Consider the following 27,124-nt stretch of genomic DNA (forward strand, 5'->3'; position numbering starts at 1 on the left):
CCAGCTGTATCTCCATGCCTACCATTGTTCAACATATGAACACATTTACCTCATGTTGTACAAATTGTTATTCCGTTCTAAGTTTGGTTTATCGTGTTAACTCTCAATCCTGAAGAGTGCAAAATGAAAACTTTGAATTTCTCGTTTTAGCAATGTTAAGATAAAATTCCTTAGGCTTCACACTTTTATCTGGGTCACACACTAAGAAATATGTTTTTAAGAGGTTCTAGCAACTGTTAGATACTTGTTGGGAAATATAACTTGTGGTGTGACCAATTTCCTTAACACTGTTTTGTTTGGAACAAACATTAAAAGCCAGTGCAAATAGTGTGATCATACAACAGTAACACTAAGGTAGTGATTTCATGGGCTCACATTTAATGTATCTCCTTGCTAAACTACATAATCCAATGATCATCCCCTAATGTACTGTGCAAGAATCTGAAAGGGTTAATGCTGAGCAGTGCATTAGGCATTGCCTACTAAGATGATAGCTTACAGACACAGGCAAAAGAACAATTTGGACCTTACAGTAACATCTAATATTACGACTCTCGTGTCTCATCGACAATGTTTGTCATGCTAACATAATTTGTGTATAGTAGCTACAATGTTTCAAAAAAAGACTACATGTTGTTTAAGGCAAGAGAAAACAGATTCCCATAGACCAGTCTCAAGGTGGAGGATGCCTGATGAGTTGTGGTAGGGGATTCATCATAGAACAATAGTGTTTGCTACTTCTGAAATGGGGACTTTTGAGACTTGTATCAAACAAATTCAAATAACATTACAGAGTAAAATCTGTCTCAGGGATGCAAAATAAAAGGCATGACAAATTCTGGCAAGAAATACACAATTCAAGATGGTGAGTGGGCATGTCATGGCTGTACCCACGAATAGAGAATTCTTCTAACTGAGCAGCAAATGTAACTAAACAACAAAATCATGATAGCCTTAAGAGAAATATGGAACAATTTAAATATTAATAGGACAATGTGTTTGTTACAGGTTGGTGGGACAAAAACATGTATTATTGACAGCCATCTTGTGAAACTATGTGTGACCCCTTCATTACTGGACTGAAGAAGATTAAGGCTGGCCAGCAGCAGCAAACATGCAGGAGGGAAGAATCATTTCTTTGCTCTGTGTCAAAACCGCGTTAGAATTTCCGCTTCTTCATGGTTTGCTTCTATATAACTAAAGTTGGGGAGCAGTAATTTTGAAATTGGAGAGATTTCAGTTGCTGGTCACTTGACTATACTAGTTCTCTAGAAGCAACTTAGGCTTTGGCCCAGTATTTAAAAATTTCAATTATATAATTATATCCCAGCCCCTTGCAGTGTACGCAAATAAATAATGTCACTGTTTTTGTATCAGCACCTTATTAAATCAATAGAGGATAAAAGTTTTTAGTGTATAGTGTAAGCTTAAGGTGAAAATAAAGCACTGTAAACTATTAAAATGCAACTTTAATGACCTTTACTCCTGTTCCACGTAAATGAGTTCTGCTTGTTATAAAAAGGATGGGAGAAAAAAAATTGATGTGCTTTATTGATTTCCATTCTTAGTCTTGCAGAATAACTGGAAAATCCACAGTTCCATAAATTTTGCGATCCAGAAAATAAATATACAACTCCAGTAAGTGCCATGAGTGTTTCAGGCTCAGTGCTTTCCTCCTTGAGGTGTTGAGATATTTTTATGTTTCCCATTGGGTGAAGTGCGCTGTTTACCTGACAAACAAAATATGAATAGTATTACCACCTGACAGGAACCAATCAGCATTTATAACACAAAGCTGCTGTAAAACAATAAGGCTGAATATAAATCATAGACTTGGCCGTAATTAATTGCCCAATTACTTTATTTTCCTGTCAACTTCTATGTCTTCAAATGTTAGCTTTAATTCTACATTAGAGGTTAGTATATTGTCATGATGCTGCAGGAAATATCTTTGAATGAGGTTGTGAGACTAAAATCATGCTCAATCAGGTAGACACAAAAAAATTACAAGGCTCTATTCAAAGAAGAGCAAGGGGGATTCTTCAGCTGAACTAACTGACATTTAATTTGAATCACAATCTAGATATTAATTGCTTTTTGTGGGACCTTGCTATTCAGAAATTATTTGCTGCAAAGCGTACTAAGATGTACTGAAATCTTAACGTGTACTTCATGAAAGCAGGTATGATCAGATGCACCATTTCCTGGGTTCAAATTGTAGACTTTTCCAAGTCAGACAATCTAATTTTTGCTGAATGAGAATGAACTATTGGTGATTTAAAAAAAACTCTTTGTGCCTGGATCCTACACAAGAGTTGAAAGATGTTGTGCATATTTAGCATCCAATCAGTTATCTTCTGAATAAAGGTGGCCATTGTGACAATCTATGCAAAAATCAGCAGGCTGTTTGTTTGGAGCAAGTTCTGCAAGCTAGAAATATGTGATCAATTAATCTAGATTTAGTACAGTCCTTGATTATCTAGACATGACCACAGCATAGTCAACAGGAACATTAGTTATTCCCACATTTAGAAATTCAGATGTATTCCTATAAATGGCACTTTTTCATTAGAAAATATACAATAAGATTTGGTTAAGTTCCTGACCTGCAGTTTTAAAATTGAAAACCTCACTAGGAGAAAAAGGCTCAGGAAAGGAATGATGAGAAGGAGAGTCAGCAGGGGAACATCACTGATGTGCCTGTGTGCTTTAAACACTGACTGAGGACGAACGGTCAGTCCTTAGCAAGGGGCTCACCTTTGTCCCCCTACAACCACACATCAATGAATACCAGTCACGGTCGGACATAGAGCAGTTTTTCCGCCGTCTTCGCCTCCACGCTGACTTCTTTAACCGGGAACCTAACCCTCCTTCCACTGACCCCTTCACCCGCTTCCAACACAAGTCCTCCTCCTGGACACCACCCCCAGGCCTCCTACCCTCCCTCGACCTCTTCATCTCCAACTGCCGTCGAGACATCAACCGCCTCAACCTCTCCACCCCTCTCATCCACTCCAACCTCTCCCCCGCAGAACAGGCAGCCCTCCGCGCCCTCCGCTCCAACCCCAACCTCACCATCAAACCCGCAGACAAGGGTGGCGCAGTGGTAGTATGGCGCACTGACCTCTACATCGCCGAGGCCAGACGCCAACTCTCCGACACCACCTCCTACCGCCCCCTTGATCATGACCCCACACCCGAGCACCAAACCATCATCTCCAACACCATTCACGACCTCATCACCTCAGGGGACCTCCCACCCACAGCCTCCAACCTCATTGTTCCCCAACCCCGCACGGCCCGTTTCTATCTCCTTCCCAAAATCCACAAACCTGCCTGCCCTGGTCGACCCATCGTCTCAGCCTGCTCCTGCCCCACCGAACTCATCTCCACCTATCTGGACTCCATTTTCTCCCCTTTGGTCCAGGAACTCCCCACCTACGTCCGTGACACCACCCACGCCCTCCACCTCCTCCAGGACTTCCAATTCCCTGGCCCCCAACACCTCATATTCACCATGGACGTCCAGTCCCTGTACACCTGCATTCCGCATGGAGATGGCCTCAAGGCCCTCCGCTTCTTCCTGTCCCGCAGGCCCGACCAGTCCCCCTCCACCGACACTCTCATCCGCCTAGCTGAACTCGTCCTCACACTCAACAACTTCTCTTTTGACTCCTCCCACTTCCTACAGACTAAGGGGGTGGCCATGGGCACCCGCATGGGCCCCAGCTATGCCTGCCTCTTTGTAGGTTACGTGGAACAGTCCCTCTTCCGCACCTACACAGGCCCCAAACCCCACCTCTTCCTCCGGTACATTGATGACTGTATCGGCGCCGCCTCTTGCTCCCCAGAGGAGCTCGAACAGTTCATCCACTTCACCAACACCTTCCAGCCCAACCTTCAGTTCACCTGGGCCATCTCCAGCACATCCCTCACCTTCCTGGACCTCTCAGTCTCCATCTCAGGCAACCAGCTTGTAACTGATGTCCATTTCAAGCCCACCGACTCCCACAGCTACCTAGAATACACCTCCTCCCACCCACCCTCCTGCAAAAATTCCATCCCCTATTCCCAATTCCTCCGCCTCCGCCGCATCTGCTCCCACGACAAGACATTCCACTCCCGCACATCCCAGATGTCCAAGTTCTTTAAGGACCGCAACTTTCCCCCCACGGTGATTGAGAACGCCCTTGACCGCGTCTCCCGCATTTCCCGCGACACATCCCTCACACCCCGCCCCCGCCACAACCGCCCTAAGAGGATCCCCCTCGTTCTCACACACCACCCTACCAACCTCCGGATACAACGCATTATCCTCCGACACTTCCGCCATTTACAATCCGACCCCACCACCCAAGACATTTTTCCATCCCCTCCCCTGTCTGCTTTCCGGAGAGACCACTCTCTCCGTGACTCCCTTGTTCGCTTCACACTGCCCTCCAACCCCACCACACCCGGCACCTTCCCCTGCAACCGCAGGAAATGCTACACTTGTCCCCACACCTCCTCCCTCACCCCCATCCCAGGCCCCAAGATGACATTCCACATCAAGCAGAGGTTCACCTGCACATCTGCCAATGTGGTATACTGCATCCACTGTACCCGGTGCGGCTTCCTCTACATTGGGGAAACCAAACGGAGGCTCGGGGACCGCTTTGCAGAACACCTCCGCTCAGTTCGCAAAAAACAACTGCACCTCCCAGTCGCAAACCATTTCCACTCCCCCTCCCATTCTCTTGATGACATGTCCATCATGGGCCTCCTGCACTGCCACAATGATGCCACCCGAAGGTTGCAGGAACAGCAACTCATATTCCGCCTGGGAACCCTGCAGCCATATGGTATCAATGTGGGCTTCACCAGTTTCAAAATCTCCCCTTCCCCTACTGCATCCCTCAACCAGCCCAGTTCGTCCCCTCCCCCCACTGCACCACACAACCAGCCCAGCTCTTCCCCCCCACCCACTGCATCCCAAAACCAGTCCAACCTGTCTCTGCCTCCCTAACCGGTTCTTCCTCTCACCCATCCCTTCCTCCCACCCCAAGCCGCACCCCCCGCTACCTACTAACCTCATCCCACCTCCTTGACCTGTCCGACTTCCCTGGACTGACCTATCCCCTCCCTACCTCCCCACCTACACTCTCTCCACCTATCTTCTTTACTCTCCATCTTCGGTCCGCCTCCCCCTCTCTCCCTATTTATTCCAGTTCCCTCCCCCCATCCCCCTCTCTGATGAAGGGTCTAGGCCCGAAACGTCAGCTTTTGTGCTCCTGAGATGCTGCTTGGCCTGCTGTGTTCATCCAGCCTCACATTTTATTATCTTGGAATCTCCAGCATCTGCAGTTCCCATTATCTTTGCTTTAAACAACAGATACTTTGACTAGTTTGCAGCAAGAAAGATTTCTCACCATCTGTGGTGGATGAACGTGAGGGAGATGGTGATGCAGATTTTTTGCACATTTTCTTTACATTTCCTCGGTTTTGACTTAGAGAATCCAGTTGGGCTCCAAGTTTAGCTTCAAGACAAAGAAAAAGATTTGTATTTGCAATCAATCTTTTGATTGATACCAATTACAGTTGTGGTTAAACACAATTCTACCAAATGTCAACTGAGGATGACATTTTTAAATAAGATAGACTTTGTCACATCTGCCGTTTATTGGAGACAGTGATTTTGGAGCAGACTTTCACACGGTTTGTCGCTCGGTAATAATGCTCATTTAACAACATGCTGGTGTGATGGGCTGAATGGTCTCCTAATCTGATACTGAAATAACTTTTGTTTATCTTCGAAACTGATTTTGTATTGTTAACATTGAATCTTTTTGAAGTTGTTTTGTTGGTTTTGCATTGACTTTAATTCTGACATCTTTCCTGTTTTACCTACTTGTTTCTGAAAGACGTTGGCAGCAAATGATTTGCTGCCAGGTATCCACCACTGGGAGGCGCTAGAGAGGAAATCCCTCGTCACCCTCCAACTCCCTCCCTTATAACTTCCACAGTAACACTGACCCCCTTTCCCCTTAAATCCAAGTCACTGGCCCCCAAAACATTTTTGCTTCCTTTGTTGTTCAGAAGCCTCTGAAAAATCTAGAGAGGCTGATACCCTATCTTGGTAAACTGAGGATCACAGTATGAAGAAACAGCCTGATCCCATTTGCAACATTAGGCTACCTACAGAACATCCCCACTGCCTTTGAAGAGGTTTCTAACTGGCAGGCTCCTTTACTTGCAACTTAAATGGTATTTTGTAAACACCAGTTGAAAGACAAAATTCTACAATATGATTGTTTCACTAATTATCATTCTAATGTGAGGAATGAGTACAAATATTTTGACATACCTAGGAATTTGGAATTGACAATATTATCATTGTTCAGTAATGGTACGTAGACAGGTGTTGAGGCCTTGTTTGGTTCTAGAAGATACAAAGATGCACATTCAGAGTGAGAAACACTTTTTTCCAAGGTACTGAGCAGTTATTGTGATTCTTAATCCATTCTGCCTTCAGTAATTATTATTGTTTTGGTACCTCATTGCTTTACTCCTTCATTTCAGAGGGTAGAATGGTCTTGCTCATAGATTACAGAGATTCTGGGCAGGAGGGTGAGCTGTGAGGAGTATGCAGAGATGCTTCAGAGTGATAGCGACAAAGTTGGTTGAGTGGGAAAATGCATGGTAAAATAAGTATAATGTAGACAATGCTTGGTTATCCACTTTGGTTGCAAAAACAGGGAGGTGCAATGCAACCTTTCTGTCCTGTACACCTGTCACAAAGTAAGCACGTAGGTGCAGGAGGCAGCGATGGTGACAAATAGTATTGGCCTACATTGCGAGAGGATTTGAACACACGAGCAGGGATGTCTTGCTGCATTTGCACAGGTTCTTAGGGAAGGAGTACACTTGGAATATGGAGTGTTATTTTGTCTTCTTTATCTGAGGAAGGATGTTGTAGCTATGGAGGGAGTGCAGTGTAGGTTTACCAGACTGATCCTTGGGATGGCAGGACTGCTCTAAGAAGAGAAACTGGATTAGTTAGCACTAAATTCACTGGACCTTAGAATAAAGATGGAGGGATCTCATAACAACCTATAAAATTCTAACATGGCTCAATAGGGTAAATGCAGGAAGGATGTTCCACTGATCAGGGAGTCCAGTACCTCAGTCACAGTCTAAGGGTATGGGCTAGGCCAGTAAGGAACGATAGGAGAAAAAAAATCTCTTCATCATCCAGAGTTTGGGTAGCCTGTGGAATTCTGTCACTGAATGTAGTTGAGGCCAAAATATTGAGAGTTTTCAGAAGGAGTTAGATATAGTCCTTAGCACTAATGGGATCAGAGGATAGGGGAGAAAGCAGGAACATGGCACTTAGATAATCAGAGATGATCATACTAATTGAATGGTGGAGCAGGCTGAATGGCCTATTTTCTTGACATTCCCTTGTGTCACTTTGTACTAGTTATCAGGGTTACAGAATAATAGAATCCTTGAATTTCCCTTCCAGGATTTGATACTAACTAAAATTCTACTATTTGTTTTCTCATTGTTCGAACTAATGTTACTTATAAACTATGTTATTGTTTCTCCAATACCCAATTTTTACTGCTGTTTCATGTCTTAAAAAAACTACATAAAATCTTTTACAGCACTCATTAAAATGTGAGTACCTCAAAAAGCACTGTTAAATTTTCAGATCTGAATGAACAAACTTCATTCTAGGTATTCACTTTACCCCTATTACAGCTTTGAAATATTCTCCTTTTGAACTGACCTGTATAATTACTGAGTTTATTTCTTTAGTGGAATTTACTTACTGTTGACTCCAAGAAGAATGTAAATTTCTCGTTCAGTGAGGATGTCAGAGGCGTAGCAATGTTGGTTTTGTGATAAGTTCTTCACTTGTCCGGTCTCGTCTGCTAGGTCAACTTCGGCTGAAGTGCAGATCCAATCAGTACAAAAAAAGCTATAAAATCCCAACATGAGCTTCTCTTTTCAATTTCTTATACTCCTTTCATACGTACTGGAATTAACTATTTCTCAATAAGTTTTCTGCATTGTTTAATACATCCGTACTCTATAACAGAAATGTTCACATATCTAGTCTGGTGACAACCATGTGACCACTGCCGATTATTGTAAATACCCAACTAATTCATTAATGTCCCTGAGGGATGGAAATCTGCCATCCTTACCTGGCCTGGTCTACACATGATTCCAAATATACCAGTAATGTGCTTGATTCTACACTACCCTCTGAAATGGCCTAGCAATCCCCTCAGTTGTATTCAGCTATTGCAAAGTGTAAAGAATGAAACCAAATGGGCCACCTGATGTTGACCTGTGCACTCGGAATGAGAATACAAGTGAAATTCTGTTGACCCTGCAAGTCCTCCTTACATACATTTGGGGACCTGTTACCCCACATAGACAAGAGACAACCTGACATAGTCATACTCAGGAAATTGTATGTTACAATGTCCTGGACACCACCATAATCATAGAATTCCTACAGTGTGAAAACAGGTCATTTGGCCCATGCAGTCCACACCAACCCCCTGAAGAGTATCCCACCTGCAACCAATTCCCTACCGTATCCCTGTAACCCTATATTTCCAATGGGTAATCCATCTAGCCTGCACATACCTGAATAATAGCATGGTTTGGGTGACCATGAAGGACTCAACCTCTCCCCTTACCTGAACCATGGTGAATCTCAGAGTACAGCATCACCAGCCTCCTTCAAATGCCTGGTAAGACTACAGCAACTTTACCTTTATGCTACGGAATGTCCTAAACCACAGAAGAGGTGGCAGTGCAGTTAGAAGGAAGCTGCCTTGGGAATAATCAACATTGATTCAGAACACTATGAAGTTTCATGGCACCAGGCCAAACATAGGCAAGCAAAACCCGTGCTGGTTACAACCGTGATATACTGATGAATCAGATCCTCCACAGCGTTATATAGCATTTGGAGGAAGCACATGGATCAAGAATGTGCTCTGGTTGGAGGAAGTTAATGTCCATTACAAAGGGTGGCTTACTAGCACCAGGACTGACTGAGCTCTTGAGTCCTATTGGGCATAGCCGCTAAACGGTCAGTGGAAGATGGTGGGGAAACGGCAGAGGGGTATTTCTACTTGTCCTCATCCTCATTGTTCTGCTTGGTGTGGCTGAGACCATCCATGACAGTGTAGTCAGTAGACCTATTGATATAGTCCTGTGGAGATGGTGAAGTGTTGTCTTCATACTAGGGATGCTCTTCATCAGATGCATTTTTACACAACTTGTTCTAAATCGGCAGCCTTTGAATGAATCTAGCACCTCAAGATTGGAAATCCATGAGAGGTGTGGACCATCAGCAGCAGTAGAACTGTATTCAACCACATTCTACAATCCCATGGCTTTACATACCCCCAATCTACCATTACCATTGAATCTGTTTCAATGAAGCATGTGGGGAAGGGGGGAGCTGCGGTTTGTGTCAAGAGCAGCACTTGGTACATCCTGAGACTATTGTTGGAGTTGCATTCATTCAGGCAAGTGGAGAGTAACACATCACACTCATGACTGGTGCCTTGCAGGTGATGGATAGCTTTAGAGAAATAGGAGGTGCATTACTCAATGCAGGATTTCTAATCTTTTACTGCTATGTAGCCACAGTACTTATCAGGTTGGTTCAGTTCAGTTTATGGTCAGTAGTAATCTCATAGGATGGGATTCAGAGGTTCCCCCTTCATCTTATACTTAATGCTACAACTGATGAAAGCAAGTGCCCTATATACCTTATCTATCCTATTCACTTGCTCTGCTAACTTCAGGGATCTGTGAATAATTACCTCAAAATCCCTGTGTTCCTCTAAGCTACCCAGTGTCCTGCCATTCATTAAATTTTGTTACTTCCTCCAAAGTGCACCACCTCACACTTATCAGGGTTAAATATCATCTGCCACTTGTCTGCCCATCCGCATCTTCCGGTAACCTAGAACCATCTCCTTTGCTGTTAACCACTCTACCAATCTTAGTGTCATCTGCAAATGTTCTTAGCATTCCGCCCAACATTTTCATCTATATCAATTATGTATATTACAAAAAATAAGGGTCCCAGGGACCATAGCCTTTGCCATATGCAATGTCTTCAGCCATTTCCTGATATCAACTGGAGTGAATTGGTGAAGGTGTGAATCTCAGAAGACAGCCAGATGGATTGTCCATTTGGCACTTCTGACTGAATATGGATGCAAGTACTTCAACCTTACCTTTTGCAAACAAACTGGATTCCCTCATTTTTGAGGAAAGAGATAGCTATGGAGCCTCAACCTCCTGTAGATTGTTTAGTTGTCCACCAACATTCACCACAGAATGTGCTTGGACTGCAAAGCTTAGATCTGATCCATTGGTTGTGGGATTGTTCATCCCCGCCTATTGGATGCTACTTATGCTCTTTGGCATGCAAGAAGTCTCATTTTCCCAAGGTGTTTGTGGTTCTCTTACCAAAGGTATATTAGATACCTGTGGGAATCCTTATGGACTAATCACATTATATACTGCACTGAATGTTCCTACCATCATATTCACATTTTAATCTCTTGTTCGCTCAAAAAGACTTTCAGCTCCAGACAACAGACAAAATGATCATGACACACTTTCTTTCTCAACCTCATTTCTTCTCCCATGGAAAACTACTCTTCCTCTCTTTAACTTCATGAGATGGAGTGTTCACTGTCCAAACTCATAAGCAGAAGCCTTCAAAAATCCTTTGACCCAGACCACTTTTAAATCATAGAATCCCAGAATCCCTGTAGTATGGAAGCAGGGATTCCACTGAGTTCACACCAACCCTCCAAACAGCATCCTACTCAGACCCATCCCATCTCTGCAACTCTGCATTTCCCATGGCTAATCTAATTTACACATCTCTGGACACATTATGGGCAATTTAACATGGCCAATCCACTTAACCTGCATATCTTTGGATTGTGGGAGGAACCCAAAGCAGCTGGAGGAAACCCATGCATGATGTGGCAAACTTGCAAACTCCACACAGACCAGCTTGAGGGTAGAATTGAACCCAGGTCTCAGGTGCTGAGGCAGCAGTGTTAACCATTGAGCCACCATCTTGCCCCTTTAAATGTTCTGAAGTTCTGCCACCTATTATAGATGGTGTGAAAAAGGACATAATAAATTTGATGTAAGTGTGTCATGCAATCAGTATGCATTAATATTGGAGGGTCACACAGACAGTCAGAGGACAGGGCTTAATGGAAGTATCTGGTCAGCACATTCACTACAAATCGAGCCACTTACTATCGGTTACTAGGGAATATTTTTCTTTGGTGACAATGACAGCATGAAAAGTGGAAAATTTGAAGTTGCGGTTACCTTCAGCCTCATAGTGACATTTCTGTTTAATGCAGTCCAGCAAAACCGGAATTTTACATAACGTATTAAAAAGGGCATGTTCATTATCTGCAATCAACATATACATCGAATTATTATTAAAAGCCTTAAAATAATTTTTATCCCTTGCATCTGCCTTGGAAAATCAATGAATACAAATAGGAGGGTTTAACCAATTAAATACTTAATAATCAGATGGAATGTTGATTAGTTTACTTCTCCCCTAACTTATTTTCCACCCAACCCTGATTGGCTGGTGTCTATTTTATTGATCTAGAATACTGCTGGCCACTCATTCCTCATGATAAGATACTCAGTCATGGATATCTACACATGCACAGGCACAAGACCCAACAGTTGACACTTAGAGACGAAAACTCTTTTTCTTAATAAGCATTAAAGTCAAATGTAAAACCTTATCTCCTATTTATACTGATATCCACTAAGTCTTTTGTATGGAAAATTAGCCATTGCAGATTTTAGGAACAGGAGGAGGCCATTCAGCCCCATGAATCTGATGATAGTAAATCTATATCTGAGTTATATTTACTTACCATGGTTCCTCATCCCTTCACTTTGCTCCTAAACAAAAATGAATATACTTCTGAATGATCTAGCCTCAGCAATTGGGGAGTTAACAGGTGAAGCAGATCTAGATTTCTACTTCCCCTTCCTTTAAGTGAAAAATTACTTGTTGACCGTGATTGCTCCTGAATAACCTAGCTCCAATTTCAAGATTGTCACCTCTTGCTTTGGATTCCATGATTGGAGGAAATAATTTCTTTCTATTTACTGTATTCTACTTTGTATGAGTATGCATTACACCCATTTCATATGTTACCTAGTAAGTCTCGAGGTGAAAAGGAGTGTAAGAAAAATAGGCGCAAAACCTTTCCTTACACCTTTTTAACCTCTTTTGCATCTGTGTGAGGAAGATTTGTGCTCATCCACCGGGTGAAAAATTGTCCTTCACGTTGGCCACATTTACCAAAGTGCTTCAGAATGCAAGAAGCTTTAAAGAAAGTATTTCTCCATCGTGGCACCATACAATTACAGTTGAATTATGTGGGGACACAAAAAGGTTAATTTCCTGTTTTTAATCAGTCATATATCTGCTTACAACAACAACAAAAAAAACATCTATACATTGTACTTTATGAAATCATCAATTGTCACAAAAAAGTCCCATCCAGTTCACTAATGGCTTTTAAGAACTTTTAACTGCTAGTCTGATCTACATGTAACTTCACACTCAGTGATGTGACTGACTCAGCTGAGCTGTGAAGTCAGTTCAAGGGCATTTGGGGGTGAACAATGAATGATGGCTTTTCTGTGACACTCACATTCCTTGAAATAAGAATGAAAAATAACACCAGATATTTTGAAAATACATGCAAAATCAAACAGTGCACGTCAATATTCTTCAAAAGCATTATCTGCAAAACACTGCAACATGGATGCATGTGCCAGAGGTTATATTACAGTTGTCTGTTTAAGTGGATTACTACTTGGTGAACAGAATTGTGTATCCTGATAATCCCTCCCTGATGAAGGGTCTAGGCCCAAAACGTCAGCTTTTGTGCTCCTGAGATGCTGCTTGGCCTGTTGTGTTCTTCCAGCTTCACACTTTGTTATCTTGGATTCTCCAGCATCTGCAGTTCCCATTATCCCTGGAGTAATACTGTCTGGTTTGCCTTGCTTCATTTGGACCCACTCCATAACAGTAAGGACAGAGATAACAAGGCGCAGAGCTGGATGAACACAGCAGGCCAAGCAGCATCACTGGAACAGGAAGGCTGACGTTTTGGGTTGAGAACCTTCTTCAGAAATGGGGCAGGAGAAGGGGATTCTGAAATAAATAAGGAGGGGGGTGAGGCGGATGGAAGATGGATAAAGAAGAAGATAGGGTGAGAGGAGACAGACAGGTCAAAGAAGTGGAATTGGAGCCAGTAAAGGTGAATGTAGGAGAGGAGTTAGGGAGGGGATAGGTCAGTCCAGGGGGGATGAGGTTAGTGGGTAGGAGATGGCATAGGAGGAATGGTTAGGGAGGCGGGTCGAGCTAGGCTGGTTTTGAGATGAGGTTCGGGGAGGGGAAATTTTAAAGTTTATGAAGTCCACATTGATACCCTTAGGCTGCAGGGTTCCCAAGCGAAATATGACATGCTGTTCCTGCAGCCTTTGGGTAGCATCAGTGTAGCAATCGGGATGCCCAGGATGGACATGTCATCCAAGGAATGGGAGGGGGAGCTGAAATGGTTCGCAACTGGGAGGTGTTGTTGTTTGCTGCGAACTGGGCATATGTGTTCCGCAAAGCGGCCCCTAAGCCTCCGCTTGGTTTCCCCCGAGGAGGCCACTATGAGCACAGAGGACACTGTATACCACATTACCAGATGTGCAGGTGAACATCTGTTTGATGTGCAAGGTCTTCTTTGGGCCTGGGATGGGGGTGAGGGGGCAGGTGTAGCTCTTCCTGCGGTTGCAGGGAAAAGTGCCAGGAGTGGTGGGGTTGGTGGGGAGTATGGAGCGGACAAGGGAGTCATGGAGAGAGTGGACCCTCCAGAAAGCAGATAAGGGTGGGAAGGGAAAAATGTTTTTGGTGGTAGGGTCGGATTGCAGATGGTGGAAGCGTCCAAGGATGATGCGGTGGATCCGGAGGTTGGTGGGGTGGTACGTGAGGACGAGGGGGATTCTGTTTTTGTTGTTATTGCAGGGAGGGGGTGTGAGGGATGAGTTGCGCGAGACTGTCGAGGGGAAGTTGTGGCCCTTGAAAAACGAGGACATCTGGGATGTCCGGAAGTGGAATGCTTCATCTCGGGAGCAGATATGGCAGAGGCAAAGGAATTGGGAAGAGGGATTAGTCTTTTTGCAGCAATGTGGGTGGGAGGAGGTGTATTCGAGGTAGCTGTGGGAGTCGGTGGGCTTGAAATGGATATTGGTTTCCAGGTTGTTGACAGAGATGGAAACAGAGAGTCCAGAAAGGAGAGAGAGGTATCAGAGATGGTCCAGGTGAACTTAAGGTCAGGGTGGAAGGTGTTAGTGAAGTGGATGAACTGTTCGAGTTCCTTGTGGGAACATGAAGTGGTGTCGATACAGTCATCGATGAAACGGAGGAAGAGGTAGGGTTTAGGGCCAGTGTAGCTAGGAATACGGATTGTTCCATGCATCCCACAAAGAGGCAGGAATAGCTTGGGCCCATGCAGGTACCCATGACCACCCCTTTGTCTGGAGGAAGTGAAGGAGAAGTTGTTAATGGGGAGGATGAGTAAGGACAGGGTGAGCTGCCAAACAAAGTGCAGTCCAAAATGTCCTGGACACCAAAATTGGTGAAAAGATGCTGTGCACCACTGGCTGCGAAGATGGAATAACATTGCAACAGCAGAGTTATTGTGGTTTGACTCCTCACCAAAGCCTGATCAGTTACCCAATGCCATAGTGTGGACACATGAAACAGAGTCATGCACAGGTTTCTATCTGCATCCAGAAAGTCAATCCTGCACTCTGGGACCATATAATCAAAGAATCCCTTCAGTTTGGAAGAGGACATTCAGTCCATTGAGTCTACACCGGTCTTCCAAAGAGCAACACAACCAGATCCAACCCTCTGGCTAAACCACTTAAGCCTACACATCCCTGGGCACTATGCATAATTTAGCATGGCCAACCCACCTAGCCTGCACATCTTTGGATTGTGGGAGGAAACTGGAGCACCCGGAGGAAGCCCACATAGACACAGGGAGAATGTGCAAACTCCGCACAGTCGCCCGAGGGGAATCGAATCCTGGTCCCAGGTGCTAAGAGGCAGCGGTGAAAACCATTGAGCCACTGTGTCACCCATATCACTGTAGCAGAGCAATTATCAGATCAGTGCCAAGATCTTCAATTTGAGAACTGATCTGTTCAATCATATTCAGCTGCATTGCTGAAACTCATGGCCCAAAATAAACGTTATCCTTGTGTCGAGGAATGACTAATAATGATTACAACTATTTCTGTTACAGCAAGTCTTTTAACTTCTGCTCCTGGATAAGACATCCATTGTAGTCGATTGAGAGATTATAATTTTAATTATTTGAAGCTTCAGCCCAGAGCGTCATTGAGTTAAACTGAAATCTGACTATTAACTCTTATCACATACAAATGGGTTTGTAACACAGGATTCTGCAGTAGTAACAAAAGATTCAGGCAGTTGGTCAATTAGTTGAACTGTTAAAAGTATTCTCACACTTACCTCCATATAACACCATAACAAACATGACGAGTTTCAATTGCAGCAGTAAAATGCTAACACGATGCCAAAGCTTCGATATTTAAAAGTCCTTCAGATGATAACTGGAACATTCATCTAACTACTGCAATGCAAGACTGGGCATGTTGTAGTGGACTGCCATCCTGAAGCAAGTACATTATCAATGATCAGCTGAGGCAACTTGTGCTCAATGAATAAGACAAATGTAGTACATAGTTAATTATTAACAAGCAGTGGCTCAAATATTTATTGGATAATTTTCAGAAGTAATGGAGAGTAAGAAAGTATTATTGTTGAGTGGCTGCCAACTTAATTCGCTGTGCTTTTACCATGTTTTGTTAAAAGGTCATTTACAATATCTTATGAGCTTCAGGAACATGCTGTTCTGTTTCTTGGCTTGGGTAGAACTCAACTTAACTTCATTATTTATTAAATAAACATGATTTATTATCCATTCGCTGACCTTCTACTTTTTCCAGCTTAGGCTCACTAGTAGCATTACTGAATCAGGGTTCTCCAAGATCCATTCCAAGACTTGAATATGCAATGTCAACTGATGCTTAAATGGCACACTAAAGGGAATACTACATTTTGGATGCACTATCTTTTAAATAAAGGGGCAGTTCACCTTTCCAATTGAGTGTAATAGAGCCGACAGAACTCTCCTGAAGTTTCACAGTTAATCCACCCTAGGTTGGGGAGGAGGCACTCAGATTTGTACGTCTGAATATAGAGAAAAATGAATGCAGTGGGTTTGGCTCCATGGTGCATGGGACTTTGATATTTTGATGGCATGTTTTATCCAAAACAGGACACGAGCACACAATTCTGCTGTGGGCCATATTGGCCGCTATGTTGATAAAGCACTGAACAAGGCAATTTACCCGAATCAGAAGCATTTATTAGACTATTAGCAATTTCAAGTAAGCGATCCAATGGCTAGTGTTACACCATCCTCAGCTTATACCCACAGTAGCCAGCTGACTGCTTGAAGGAAACTAACAGCAAGGTAGCATGCAAAGGGTTTAAGGTTAGAACTCACCTAAATCACCCCAGCTGCCCTGTTGTGAACTCTCCAGCTTCAATCTTGATTGTGATTGCCAGATGCCATCAACACTAAGGCCCAGGTAACAATATTGTAGCCCTTGTGATATGCTTTGCTGAGCTCATACCCTTCATCATACACTTGACTGTTCTTCCTCCAGATTCCAGTGTACTTGATCTAATACTTAGCAGCATATTAGAACATGAACAGTTTACTTCTCTACTACTACAACTTTTACACGACCATAACAGACATGGAACAAAATCCCAGGTGGTTAGCACATTGAGTGCAGAACTTGAATTGCCAATAAAACATTTGATTCCACTGGAATTATATCTTGCAATTTGTTTGGTGCACATATGGCTCCTTTCACATGCAAACTGTTAGGCCTTTGTGGTGTACTGAGTAATTAATTTGATTTTACTCAGAAAAGCAGCCTCTCCAAATAGGCCCTCTTTTCAAAAAAGATTTGCAATTATATAACACTTTTCATAACCATCTCAAAGTGCACAACAGCCAATTAATTACTTATTAAAGCATTGTGATTGAAATGTGCCAACCAGGATACACTTAGCAGTATCTCAAACAGTAGAATAATGACCAGATAATATATTTATGAATGTTGACTGAAGGATATTTCAGCCAGGATACCAGGGATAACACCCCCATTTTTCTTTAAAATAGTGTAATTCTCTAAAGGTGGAGCTTCAGTTTAACATTTAATCCGAAAGAGAACAACTCTGCAAAATCAAACATGGTATAGAAGGCATCAACTTTTAGAATGCTATTCAGGATTCATAAGCATGACCCTGCTGAAGAAGAGCCACTGACTCAAAATGTTAACACTGCTTTCTCTCCACAGATGTCAGACCTGCTGAGTTTCTCCAACGATTTCCATTTTTGTTCCAGCCCTTCAGTTCTTTATTTTCTTATTCATAAGCATGACATTTGGTGGGAGAGTATGTTACATTGCTGTTATGGTTACATTTGGCATATACCATTCATTCATTGACAGATATATAAACATAAATATATTCATTCAAATACAATTAACTAGGCATATTCATGATCACTTTGTTATGGCCAGGTGAGAAGGGCTGGAATGGCATCCTTCTCTTACAGCTCCTCATTTGAGTCTAACATGATTCTGAATTGTAAAAGAATGTATTAGCCAATTCAATGTATACTTTTCTGTTTAAATATAGCTTATGAAGAACTAGACAGATAGGTTTCCTTGGATTCTGGAAGCAAGGGCTTAGATTTTAAGCCAATATGTACCAAGGTAAAAATATCAAAATAATTAAAAATATAATCACATATCCCAAATTCTGCAACTCACATACAAACACACACACTCAAATCAAACTTACAAGAATACAAAGTTCAGTGTGGTGGACCTTAAATTTTGGAATAAATTTCAATAATAAAGTAAGGATAAATGTAAGTTAACTGGTTATATCTGGCTGTCTTGTATCCATTTCACTATCAAATATATTTTGGTTTTCAGTCAACAGTTTAAAGATTGCAGATGATGTTTCCCCTTATTTTGGAAATGCTGCTGTAAAACTGATGATGTGGAAGTGCTGGTGTTGGACTGGCGTGAGCAGGGTCAGAAATCACATGACACTAGGTTATAGTACTACAGGTTTATTTGAAAGCACAAGCTCTCAGCACATAGAACCTTCATCGGTTGAAGTGAGAAAGAAACACACAGAACACAGAACTTATAATTAAATATATCAAGGGGTCACACAACTGTTGAGGATGTATCAAACAAACCCAAGTTGCTGTTAAATTGTTAATGCATTAGAAGGCTTTAATTGATTAAATTGATTAATTGTACGTAAATCCATACCTTTTAAGTCACTGCCTTGAAAGAACTAAAAGTTTTAACAGTGTAAAGAAGTGACATTTTAGATCAGATAATGCATATTCGGTATGAGACCTTGTTTAGAATCTACCTTTAGTTCTCCAGTATTCTCTGGATTTACTTCAGGTTTCCAGTGTCCATAGTATTTTGCTTTTATTATAGGCTCATATGGGTTAACTGTGTGGCTATGTTATCTGCTGTAATTTGGTACTTAGTTCCTTGAGCAACTTGGCTAATGTCAGGAAGAAATAGAGGCAGCACTCAGCCCAAAATAAACAAACAACTGTATAATAGGGAAAGTGTGTTCCAAGTTAAATAGAACAATGTACTGCACTGAAATCTGAATCATAAATGGCCCTTTGAAATATTGAAGAAAACAAAATTCTAAGCTTAATTACTTAGAAAGCAGACATCTTTCGTGTTCCTGGTGACAAACTTCAGAAGTGGTTGACAGTGCAATACATAAACACAAACCACATTTCAGCAGGAAGCTTAGAATGTTCAATCTTAGGTTATTTCTTAAAAGAAATGGCTAAGGACTTCATTTTACTCTACAGAATATATTTTAACTTGTTTTGCTTCAGTTGTAAGGAATTAAAATGAAGATGCAAACAAAACACTACATAGTGGTATAGATATTAAGAACTACCAATGCTGGAGTCAGAGATAACACAGTGTGAAGCTGGAGAAACACAGCAGGCCAGGCAACATCAGAGAAGCAGGAAAACTGACGTTTAGGCACTCTAACAAATGTTAGTGTGAAGTTACAGCATGTGATCAAGATGTTAATGAAACGCTTGCCGTTTCTTACTAGAGTATTGAACAGAAAAGACAGGATGCTCTAGACATTCCCAAGACCACATCTTGAAAACTGTGTGCAGTTTTGTTCTCCTTATTTAGGATATAAATGCATTGGAGGCAGTTTGCTGGATTGATGCCTGGAATGAATGGATTAACTTATATTGGAAAGGCTGGGCAGGCTAGGCTTGTTCCACAGTGATTTATAAGAACCATGCGTCACTGACAGAAGCGTGTCAACACAAGGGCAATTTTGACAAGGTGGATGTGAAAAGGGTGTTTCCTGTTGTGAGCGAGTCTAAAATTAAGAGGAACATTTTAGGGCAGGGATGAGGAATGTGTGAATGTGGATCTGTCAATATCAGAAGATGGTGGGAAGCATCACTTAATATTTTTAAGGCGGAGGGAGATAGATTCTTGTCAGACGAGGAAATGTTGGGGATTGATGGGAATGTGGAATTCGAAACACAAATGCATCAATCATGATTTTATTGAATGGTGGAGCAGTCTTGAGGGGCCAAATGGCCGACTTCAGCTCCTCTTTCATATCTTGGTATGTCAGATGATTGGGGCTCCATCCAAATGCAATTTCCCTGCTCAGAGCACAGAATTAGCTCTGACCGTGCTCTGGTATGATAAAGTGGGCAATGGTTTTAAGTTAGGTTGACCCAACATGTTCCACCAGGAAACTCATCGAAAATAGATGATCTCTCATTCAATTATATACCTTAAGGTTACAATAGAAACCGCAAGCTAAGTGTTGGGTGCAGGTTAAAAAAACAGAAACCGGATAAACTGGAGGAACTCAATGCATAATGAATGCTACATTGTAAATTGTGTTGATACTTCCCAAAAACATAATCTAATCCTGAAGATTAGCATTTTATTACTCATTGGCAGGGTGAGTGTCTAACCATGGTAGATGATTGGGTTGAATAAGAAGGATGAGTCAATGGGATTCTTTAGCATTAGACTCCAGACAGTGTCTGTGAATAATTAGAGAGTCAGGTATGATTTCTTTTCTCTCTCACACTGAAATAAAATAAAAATTTTAATTACTTAGATTTCACAACACATAATCCTTAGTTTAATTTGTCTCAACTTTACATTTCACTTTCTGATAGTACTTCTGTTCTCAGGTTTGAGATTCTGGATGGTCTGTTTTCCAGTGCTGTGTAAACCTGCTAATTCAGATTCCAGTTCCTTCAGTCTGTTTAGTACACAACGTCTCTGTAAGTGGAGCATTGACAGCATGTCCCTTGTTTGCGAGAGATTTTTCAACAGATTGTGGAAATCTTCCGAAAGTGACTCACATTTGTCCTCAGGCTCCTGAATCAATGAAACATATGAAGAGATTCTAGAACAAACACGAAGAAGACCTGAAATTTCAGACAGCATTAAGCATTACTTGCAGAAACTCTATAGGTCCCATATTCCTTGGAATAGAATGGTAATTTGTAATGAGAAAAAATTTCAAATCATAAATTAAGCATTGACAAGAGAAGTTGCCTTTTGACAAGGTGGTAAATGCCTTTGAGGGAGCCATCTGTTTTATTCATTCTTATCTGATCAATATATTGGTCGGAGTCCTAGTATTGGTGTTCCATGCCTCAGTCATGTGCAATGGTCTAGAATTCTTTCAGCCTTATTTTCTTGTTTTAAGGCTTCTTTAAAAAAAAACTGACCACAGTTTTGATCACTGGATTTAATATCCATTCTTTTGTCTCAGGCCCTAGTTTCTTTTACTGATGCCATTGATAAAGCATCCAGGAACATTTTCAATTTGTTACACAAGTTCATGTTAAAATGGTTCTTCAATGAGGGAAAAATATTTATGAAAGAGACCTCGCTTTCTCAGAGACAAGACAGCGTTAAAAGAAGTGCATTTATTTCAGAGAAAATCATGTCGATTTGATATTTAACAGGGAATTTTGTAAACATACCAGGTAAATTAAAATATAGATCTGCAAAATATTTCTGTATTTTGAAACTGTCACAGTTGTTGTTACCCTGAATTGACTAGTTACTTAATGCAGTTGTTTGTTAGCTCACCGAGCCAGTTGTTCTGTGGTGTGCAGATGTTTCATTACCCTTGGAGGCAACATTATCAATGTGACCTCAAATCAAAGCATTGGTGTTCTGTTTCCTTTTGGATTTATATGAGCTCCTGTGTGATGGTCTTGTCACTTCTGGTTCAGTTGTTTCAGCAGTAGTCTGTATATGGGGTCTATTTGTGTGTTTGCTAATGGAGTCCAGTGTTGAGAATCAGGCTTCCAGAGATTCCCTTACATGTCTGGTGTTCACTTGTGCCAGTATCGTCAGTTTGTCTGATTTGAACTGATGGCCCTCATCATCTGTGTGTATTGCAACAAGTGAATATTGGTCATGTCTTTTTATGGCCAGCTGGTGTTTGTGTAACCTGGTTGTCAGCTTCCTCCCTGTTTGTCCACTGTAGTGTTTATTGCACTCACTGTGTGGTATTCTGTATATCATGTCAGTCTTGTTCACTGTTGGTATGGGGCTTTGGTCTTTGATAACATTTGGCGCAGTGTTGTTGTAGGTTTGTGTGCAATCACAATCTTAAGGTGTCTTAGGAGTCTGGTAGTCATTTCTTATTTTTGATATTGGGAAGCGTTGCTGGTGTCTTCTGTTGTACTGTGCTCTCTGACTGTTGTTTGTTTCGTAGGCAACTGTAGATGAAGCTTCTTAGCTATCCATTGGCGGTGAAAACTTTGTGTAGGTGTTCCTCTTCCATTCTCCAGAGTGCTGAGGTGTTGCAGTGTAATGTGGCTCATTTAAATGGTGTCTTGGTGCAGCTCTGTTTGTCTATGGTGTGGTGTTTGTTATTGAAGTTCAGGATTTGGTCCATGTGTGTGGCCTTCCTGTATACTCGTGTCTGGAATTCACCATTAGTCAGTCTTTCTACCATTACATCTAAGAACAGGAGCTGCTTCTTGTTTTCTTCCTCTCTAGTGAAATGCTTGTGAAGGTTTTGGCAGGTTTCTTCAGCTTTTGTGCGTTTGATTATTACAAATGTGTTGTCACGTATCTTACCTACGGTTTGGGTTGGATTATAAAAAGGACTGTATGCTCTGATCTCTGAGTCACGGCTTCTACAATGAGACCTGAGATGGGCGATCCCACATAGTGAGTGCAATAAACATTACATTGAACAAACAGGGAGGAAACTGATGACCAAGGGACATGAACACCAGCTGGAAGCAAAAAGACACAACCAACCTTCAATTGTCTCAATGTACACAGACAATAAGGGCCATCAGTTCAACAGGGACAAAGTGGCCACACTGGGACAAGTGAACAGAAGGCATGCAAGGGAATTTCTGGCAGCCTGGTTCTCAACATAGAACTCCACTAACAAACACATATAAACAGACCGCTGCTAAAACAACTGAACCGGAAGCGCCAAGACAATTACACTAGCGAATCGTGTAAATCCAGAAGGAGGCAGAACACCAATGCTTCGATTAGAGGTTGCACTGATGATATTGCCTTGAAGCATAACAAAATGTCTGCACACCACAGAACAACCAGCTCAGTGAGCAAATGAACAACTGCATCCACAACCCAAGCTACAAATTTTTACTGAGACCTTGACACATTTAATTTAAAAATAATGCAGTGGGTGTACGGCTATGAGGGGTCAAAATGACTGGATTTTGTGCATGTCTTACTCAGCTGTTAGCTGTCCATTCCACAAGGAATCCTGTTGGGTCAATTCTAATCTGTGCAGATGCTCCAGGAAAGAGCAAAATTAAATACCAGGTTATACATAACATGGTGATTTCCACAGAAGCAAATTACATTCAGGGAAAACTGGCCAATGTTTTGTATTTATGGTTGTCTAACCTGCATCCTTAACTTTCCCGAGTTTGCCTGGATTCTTAGCTCCTGTTCCAGATGTTTAAGTTGTTGGTTGGACTCTGCAATCTTGGTTGTGTAAAGAGAAAATTCCTCATTTGTTTTATCTATTTCTTCTTCGAGTTCTGCAATTCTGGTCTACAATGAAAGAGCGTAATTGTGCCTTAGCAAGTCAATGACTTAGTTCTCATGTCACAATGTTCTGATAGAAACTGTATTACGCAATGCATGGCACTGAAGAGAATCTGATGCACATAGCTAGATGCTTGCCCTGTCACGTGTACAGTTACATGCCTCTTGAATTTATACTGTTTCCTAATAGTAGATTTTCTGATTCTGATGTTATAAAAGTATTTCCCACAGCATACATCGCTAACAAAGTGGGATTCATCTTTTGTAGGATGAATTTGATTTTCTTGTTTTGTAGCTTAGCATGGTTGGGCAATGATACACTTCAAATGTGACTTTATTTTAAATGAATTTCCTCTTCCTGCACTCGGGGCAATGAATCACACTCATGCACAATCCAACAGTGTCAGCAACTCTCGGGCATTGCGCCCAGGTGGCCAATTTCCAAGAAATGGCCACTGGGTTAATACCAGAAGTTGTATTTTTGGCCAAGTTTCTTCTTCCTTAAACAAGGTGCCAGAGGGGATGTGTGTTCTTCCTGCCGTGCAACTCAATATTATTACACAGTCAGTCAAGACCGAGAGTAAAGAATTTAAGCACAGCCATTAGAATCATTATGTCTGACTTACTTGGCAAAATTCAGTCTTGGTAATACTGAATTGAAGAAACAAAATAAGATAGCTCTAAATCAAAGTTCAATGTGATAAAAGGTACTTTGTTTTTATATATTAATTATAACCTTTGGAATTTGAATTTCAAAATTAATGCAGGTTGATGTTAGCTTCCATTGTGACGTATTTTCTTTTGAAACAATGTCAGATAAGCTTTCATGAAAGAGTGCTTAAGTCCAATATTTGTCAGAGAAGAAGTGCTTAAAGACCCCGCTATGTTAATGGAAAAGTGTCTATACTGTTGATAGGCAGACTAATCATGCAAGGGCTTGGCTTTGTTTCCAGGTCAGAAGACCTGAGGATGAAAAATTCTTTTTTAAACATTCAGTTCAGAAGACACCAGTGTTTCAAAGTTAGTTTAGTTGCTCTTTTGGGAGTTCAGCAGCCAGTTGTATCAGCAGAATGTTTTTTTTGGTGAAACTTTCAAAGCAGAAGTGCTCGGTTAGAAATCTGTTGGTTATTGGAACTGGGAAAGTTTAGACCCTCAGATCTGTGGAAAATTTCACATTGGCAGATTTGGAAAGGACTCATCGAACTTTCTCCACAGTTGACAGGGAAGGACCCAGGAGGAGTCAGTTGAGTAGAATTCTAAAGATAACAAAATGTGAGGCTGGATGAACACAGCGGGACAAGGGGTCCAGGCCCGAAACGTCAGCTTTTGTGCTCCTGAGATGCTGCTTGGCCTGCTGTGTTCATCCAGCCTCACATTTTGTTATCTTGGAATTCTCCAGCATCTGCAGTTCCCATTATCTCTGATAGAATTCTAAAGAGTTGGGTTATGGATTTAATTTCTCTGGACTTGAGTATAACAGATGGTGTCAGAAAATTGGTTGGAACTTTTATTTTTCACTGTGTTTTATATCTTGCTAATTTATCTTTGATATTTAGATAGTTTTCTAATTGCTTTTGTATAATAAACTGTTCAGTTGTTAAAGAAAATCTGCAGCCTCATATAAATATGTCTTATCAGCTCAGCATCATTTTAACAAACTGAATTGAAACAAAGCTTCTGTACTCCTAAGATGCTGCTTGGCCTGCTGTGTTCATCCAGTCTCACACTTTAAGTGATCTGACTTGTTCAGTAGTACAATAAACTGATGTTGTAACAGTATGCTTGTGAAAAGGAGTGTGTTTTAGAGTTGAGAAGGCAACGATAAATTCTCACTGCAAGGAAGAAGCCAGATAGCTATAGAAGGCTAAAAGAGTTAAACCACAGAGGGAAGCCATTTGACCTGTCAAAATTGTACCTGTTATCTGCAGAAGTAATTCAACCAGTGCCACTTGCCTGCCTTTATAGACATGTAGTATCTTTTCTCCTCTGATAAAAATGCAATTGTACTTTGAAAGTCATGATTGACTCTGCCTCCACCACATTCTCAGGAACACTGGCAGAAGGAGGATGCTGCTTAATTTTTTTTATTAGCTAGTTTGATAATCTACTTCAACATCATTTTGTTTGTCAGCAAGGTAAACCTTAAGTGATTGGTTTTCATGCTACTTGTGAATTCTTAATACATACAGAATGGCAACATCAATAATGGACAATGTGACATCAAACAAGCAAGCTCTTTTTCAGGATGTTTCAGAATCATTTGTACCATTACACACACTGTTGATGCCACACAACAGTGACTGAAGGCAATTACAGTACCTCAATATCTTCAAGCGAAATCTAAAAAGGCCCCTACTCAAATTCATACTTACGATCCATTTTCTGCAGTCGCTACCAAATAGTCATTTATAACCCATTTTCTACTGTAGTAATTCTGGAAACATAATTCATCATTTTAGTGTAACATTGACAGTGGTTTCATGAAATGCAATTCAAATGAACACCCTCAACCTTTGGAATTTGCTACCTCAGAAAGCCATGGGGGCCAGGTCATGGAGTATATTCAAAATTAAAGATTAAGACAAAGCAGAAATTTCATGTTGAGACAGAGTATCAGCCATGATCACATTGAACGCTTGATTTGGCAAATAACCTACTCCTACTTTTAATTTCCATGTTTCTATGTTGAAATTATGTTTAGCCACTGAAAGATATACAACACCAAACCTGATATGCTACTTCTGTCCGGTCAGGTTACCTGCAACATTTGATAGCATGGTTGAGCATGCGGGAGAAATAAGATGATGGAATACCTGCATGTTATATTCTGCAAAACCTTCATCTTTATCTTCAGAATCTAGAGTAGAGTAAGAAAGTCAATTTTCTAAGATTAATCAGAGATATGATCTGTTGACAGTGTAGTTCAAGTACAGAAGCAGTTTACCCCCATCCAGGATAATGGGAACTGCAGATGCTGGAGAATTCCAAGATAATAAAATGTGAGGCTGGATGAACACAGCAGGCCAAGCAGCATCTCAAGTGTGCTCCTGAGATGCTGCTTGGCCTGCTGTGTTCATCCAGCCCCACATTTTATTACCCCCATCCAGGATTACCAGTTTGTTCCCACTTCTAAAGCCTCTGCTTCCTGAACTACTTAGAGAAAGACATAATGGGTGAGCTTCTGAAAAAATCTTTTAGAACTGGTCGCTCCAATATGCAGTTGTTATTTCATGCTCATTTCTAATAACAGATTAAATTGGCATTGCTCACGAGAAATGTAAAAAACATGTTTCAATCTCCAAATTATTTCTAACCTGGTCGTGACACCAAATTAGCTGCCACTGCATAGAAATGAAATAATGAAAACAAATAACCTGTAGAATTTGTTTGAGAATAAAATCATTCCAAAAGAATGGGATTCACACGACAACATTAGCAAGCATGTTTCATGTTTCTAACAGTTTCATTCTATACTTTATCTCACCTTCTGTAACCAGTGAGATAAGATTAAATAAGAACATAGGTGACATGGTTATAACATAAAAAATGTATATGTTATACAGAAATGTTTCAATGTTCTCATAAAATACCTGTTTCAGGATGAACAGTAGCTGCCCTTCTTCCCTCCAGGACTGAGAATTTCCTTGACTTTCCAGAAGTGTCCAAGATTTGTTGTAGCATGTTGTGTATTTTAAACAATGTGTATTTCTTAAGTCTAGAAAATAGAAAACTGTGGTAACCAGTGTGAAGGCGAATG

At 41.4% G+C, this 27,124-nt stretch overlaps 3 protein-coding genes across 9 annotated transcripts in view; 1 reads left to right on the top strand and 2 right to left on the bottom strand.

The window, feature by feature from the left end:
• Positions 1 to 1,725, top strand: part of LOC125466991 (potassium-transporting ATPase alpha chain 2-like) — a 75,521-nt gene extending 73,796 nt beyond the window's left edge. For all 5 annotated transcript variants that reach the window (XM_048562265.2, XM_048562261.2, XM_048562264.2 and 2 more), the window contains one exon: positions 1,009 to 1,725. In XM_048562265.2, coding sequence (XP_048418222.2) covers positions 1,009 to 1,037 — 29 coding nt within the window. In that variant the 3' untranslated portion in view covers positions 1,038 to 1,725. The remainder of the gene's footprint in view (positions 1 to 1,008) is intronic.
• LOC125466993 (uncharacterized protein CXorf65 homolog) lies at positions 1,455 to 15,833 on the bottom strand. 3 transcript variants are annotated; one of them, XM_048562270.2, is made up of 6 exons: positions 15,626 to 15,833; positions 11,380 to 11,466; positions 7,815 to 7,931; positions 6,344 to 6,418; positions 5,409 to 5,516; positions 1,455 to 1,730 (listed from the first exon to the last, which is right to left on the bottom strand). In XM_048562270.2, exons 1-6 carry the CDS (start codon positions 15,648 to 15,650, stop codon positions 1,663 to 1,665), a joined length of 480 nt encoding a protein of 159 aa, XP_048418227.2. In that variant the 5' UTR covers positions 15,651 to 15,833; the 3' UTR covers positions 1,455 to 1,662. The 3 variants fall into 3 exon arrangements, with proteins under 3 accessions (XP_048418227.2, XP_048418228.2, XP_048418229.2); XM_048562271.2 differs by lacking the exon at positions 11,380 to 11,466; XM_048562272.2 differs by lacking the exon at positions 7,815 to 7,931.
• Positions 15,834 to 20,200: 4,367 nt separating this feature from the next.
• Positions 20,201 to 27,124, bottom strand: part of LOC125467021 (uncharacterized) — a 29,211-nt gene continuing 22,287 nt past the window's right edge. The window contains exons 7-9 of the mRNA XM_048562335.2: positions 26,958 to 27,082; positions 26,181 to 26,224; positions 20,201 to 20,685 (exon numbers count right to left, since the gene is read on the bottom strand). Coding sequence (XP_048418292.2) covers positions 20,467 to 20,685; positions 26,181 to 26,224; positions 26,958 to 27,082 — 388 coding nt within the window. The 3' untranslated portion in view covers positions 20,201 to 20,466. The remainder of the gene's footprint in view (positions 20,686 to 26,180; positions 26,225 to 26,957; positions 27,083 to 27,124) is intronic.

This window comes from Stegostoma tigrinum, chromosome 32 (genome assembly GCF_030684315.1).
Source record: "Stegostoma tigrinum isolate sSteTig4 chromosome 32, sSteTig4.hap1, whole genome shotgun sequence".
Lineage (NCBI taxonomy): Eukaryota > Metazoa > Chordata > Chondrichthyes > Orectolobiformes > Stegostomatidae > Stegostoma > Stegostoma tigrinum.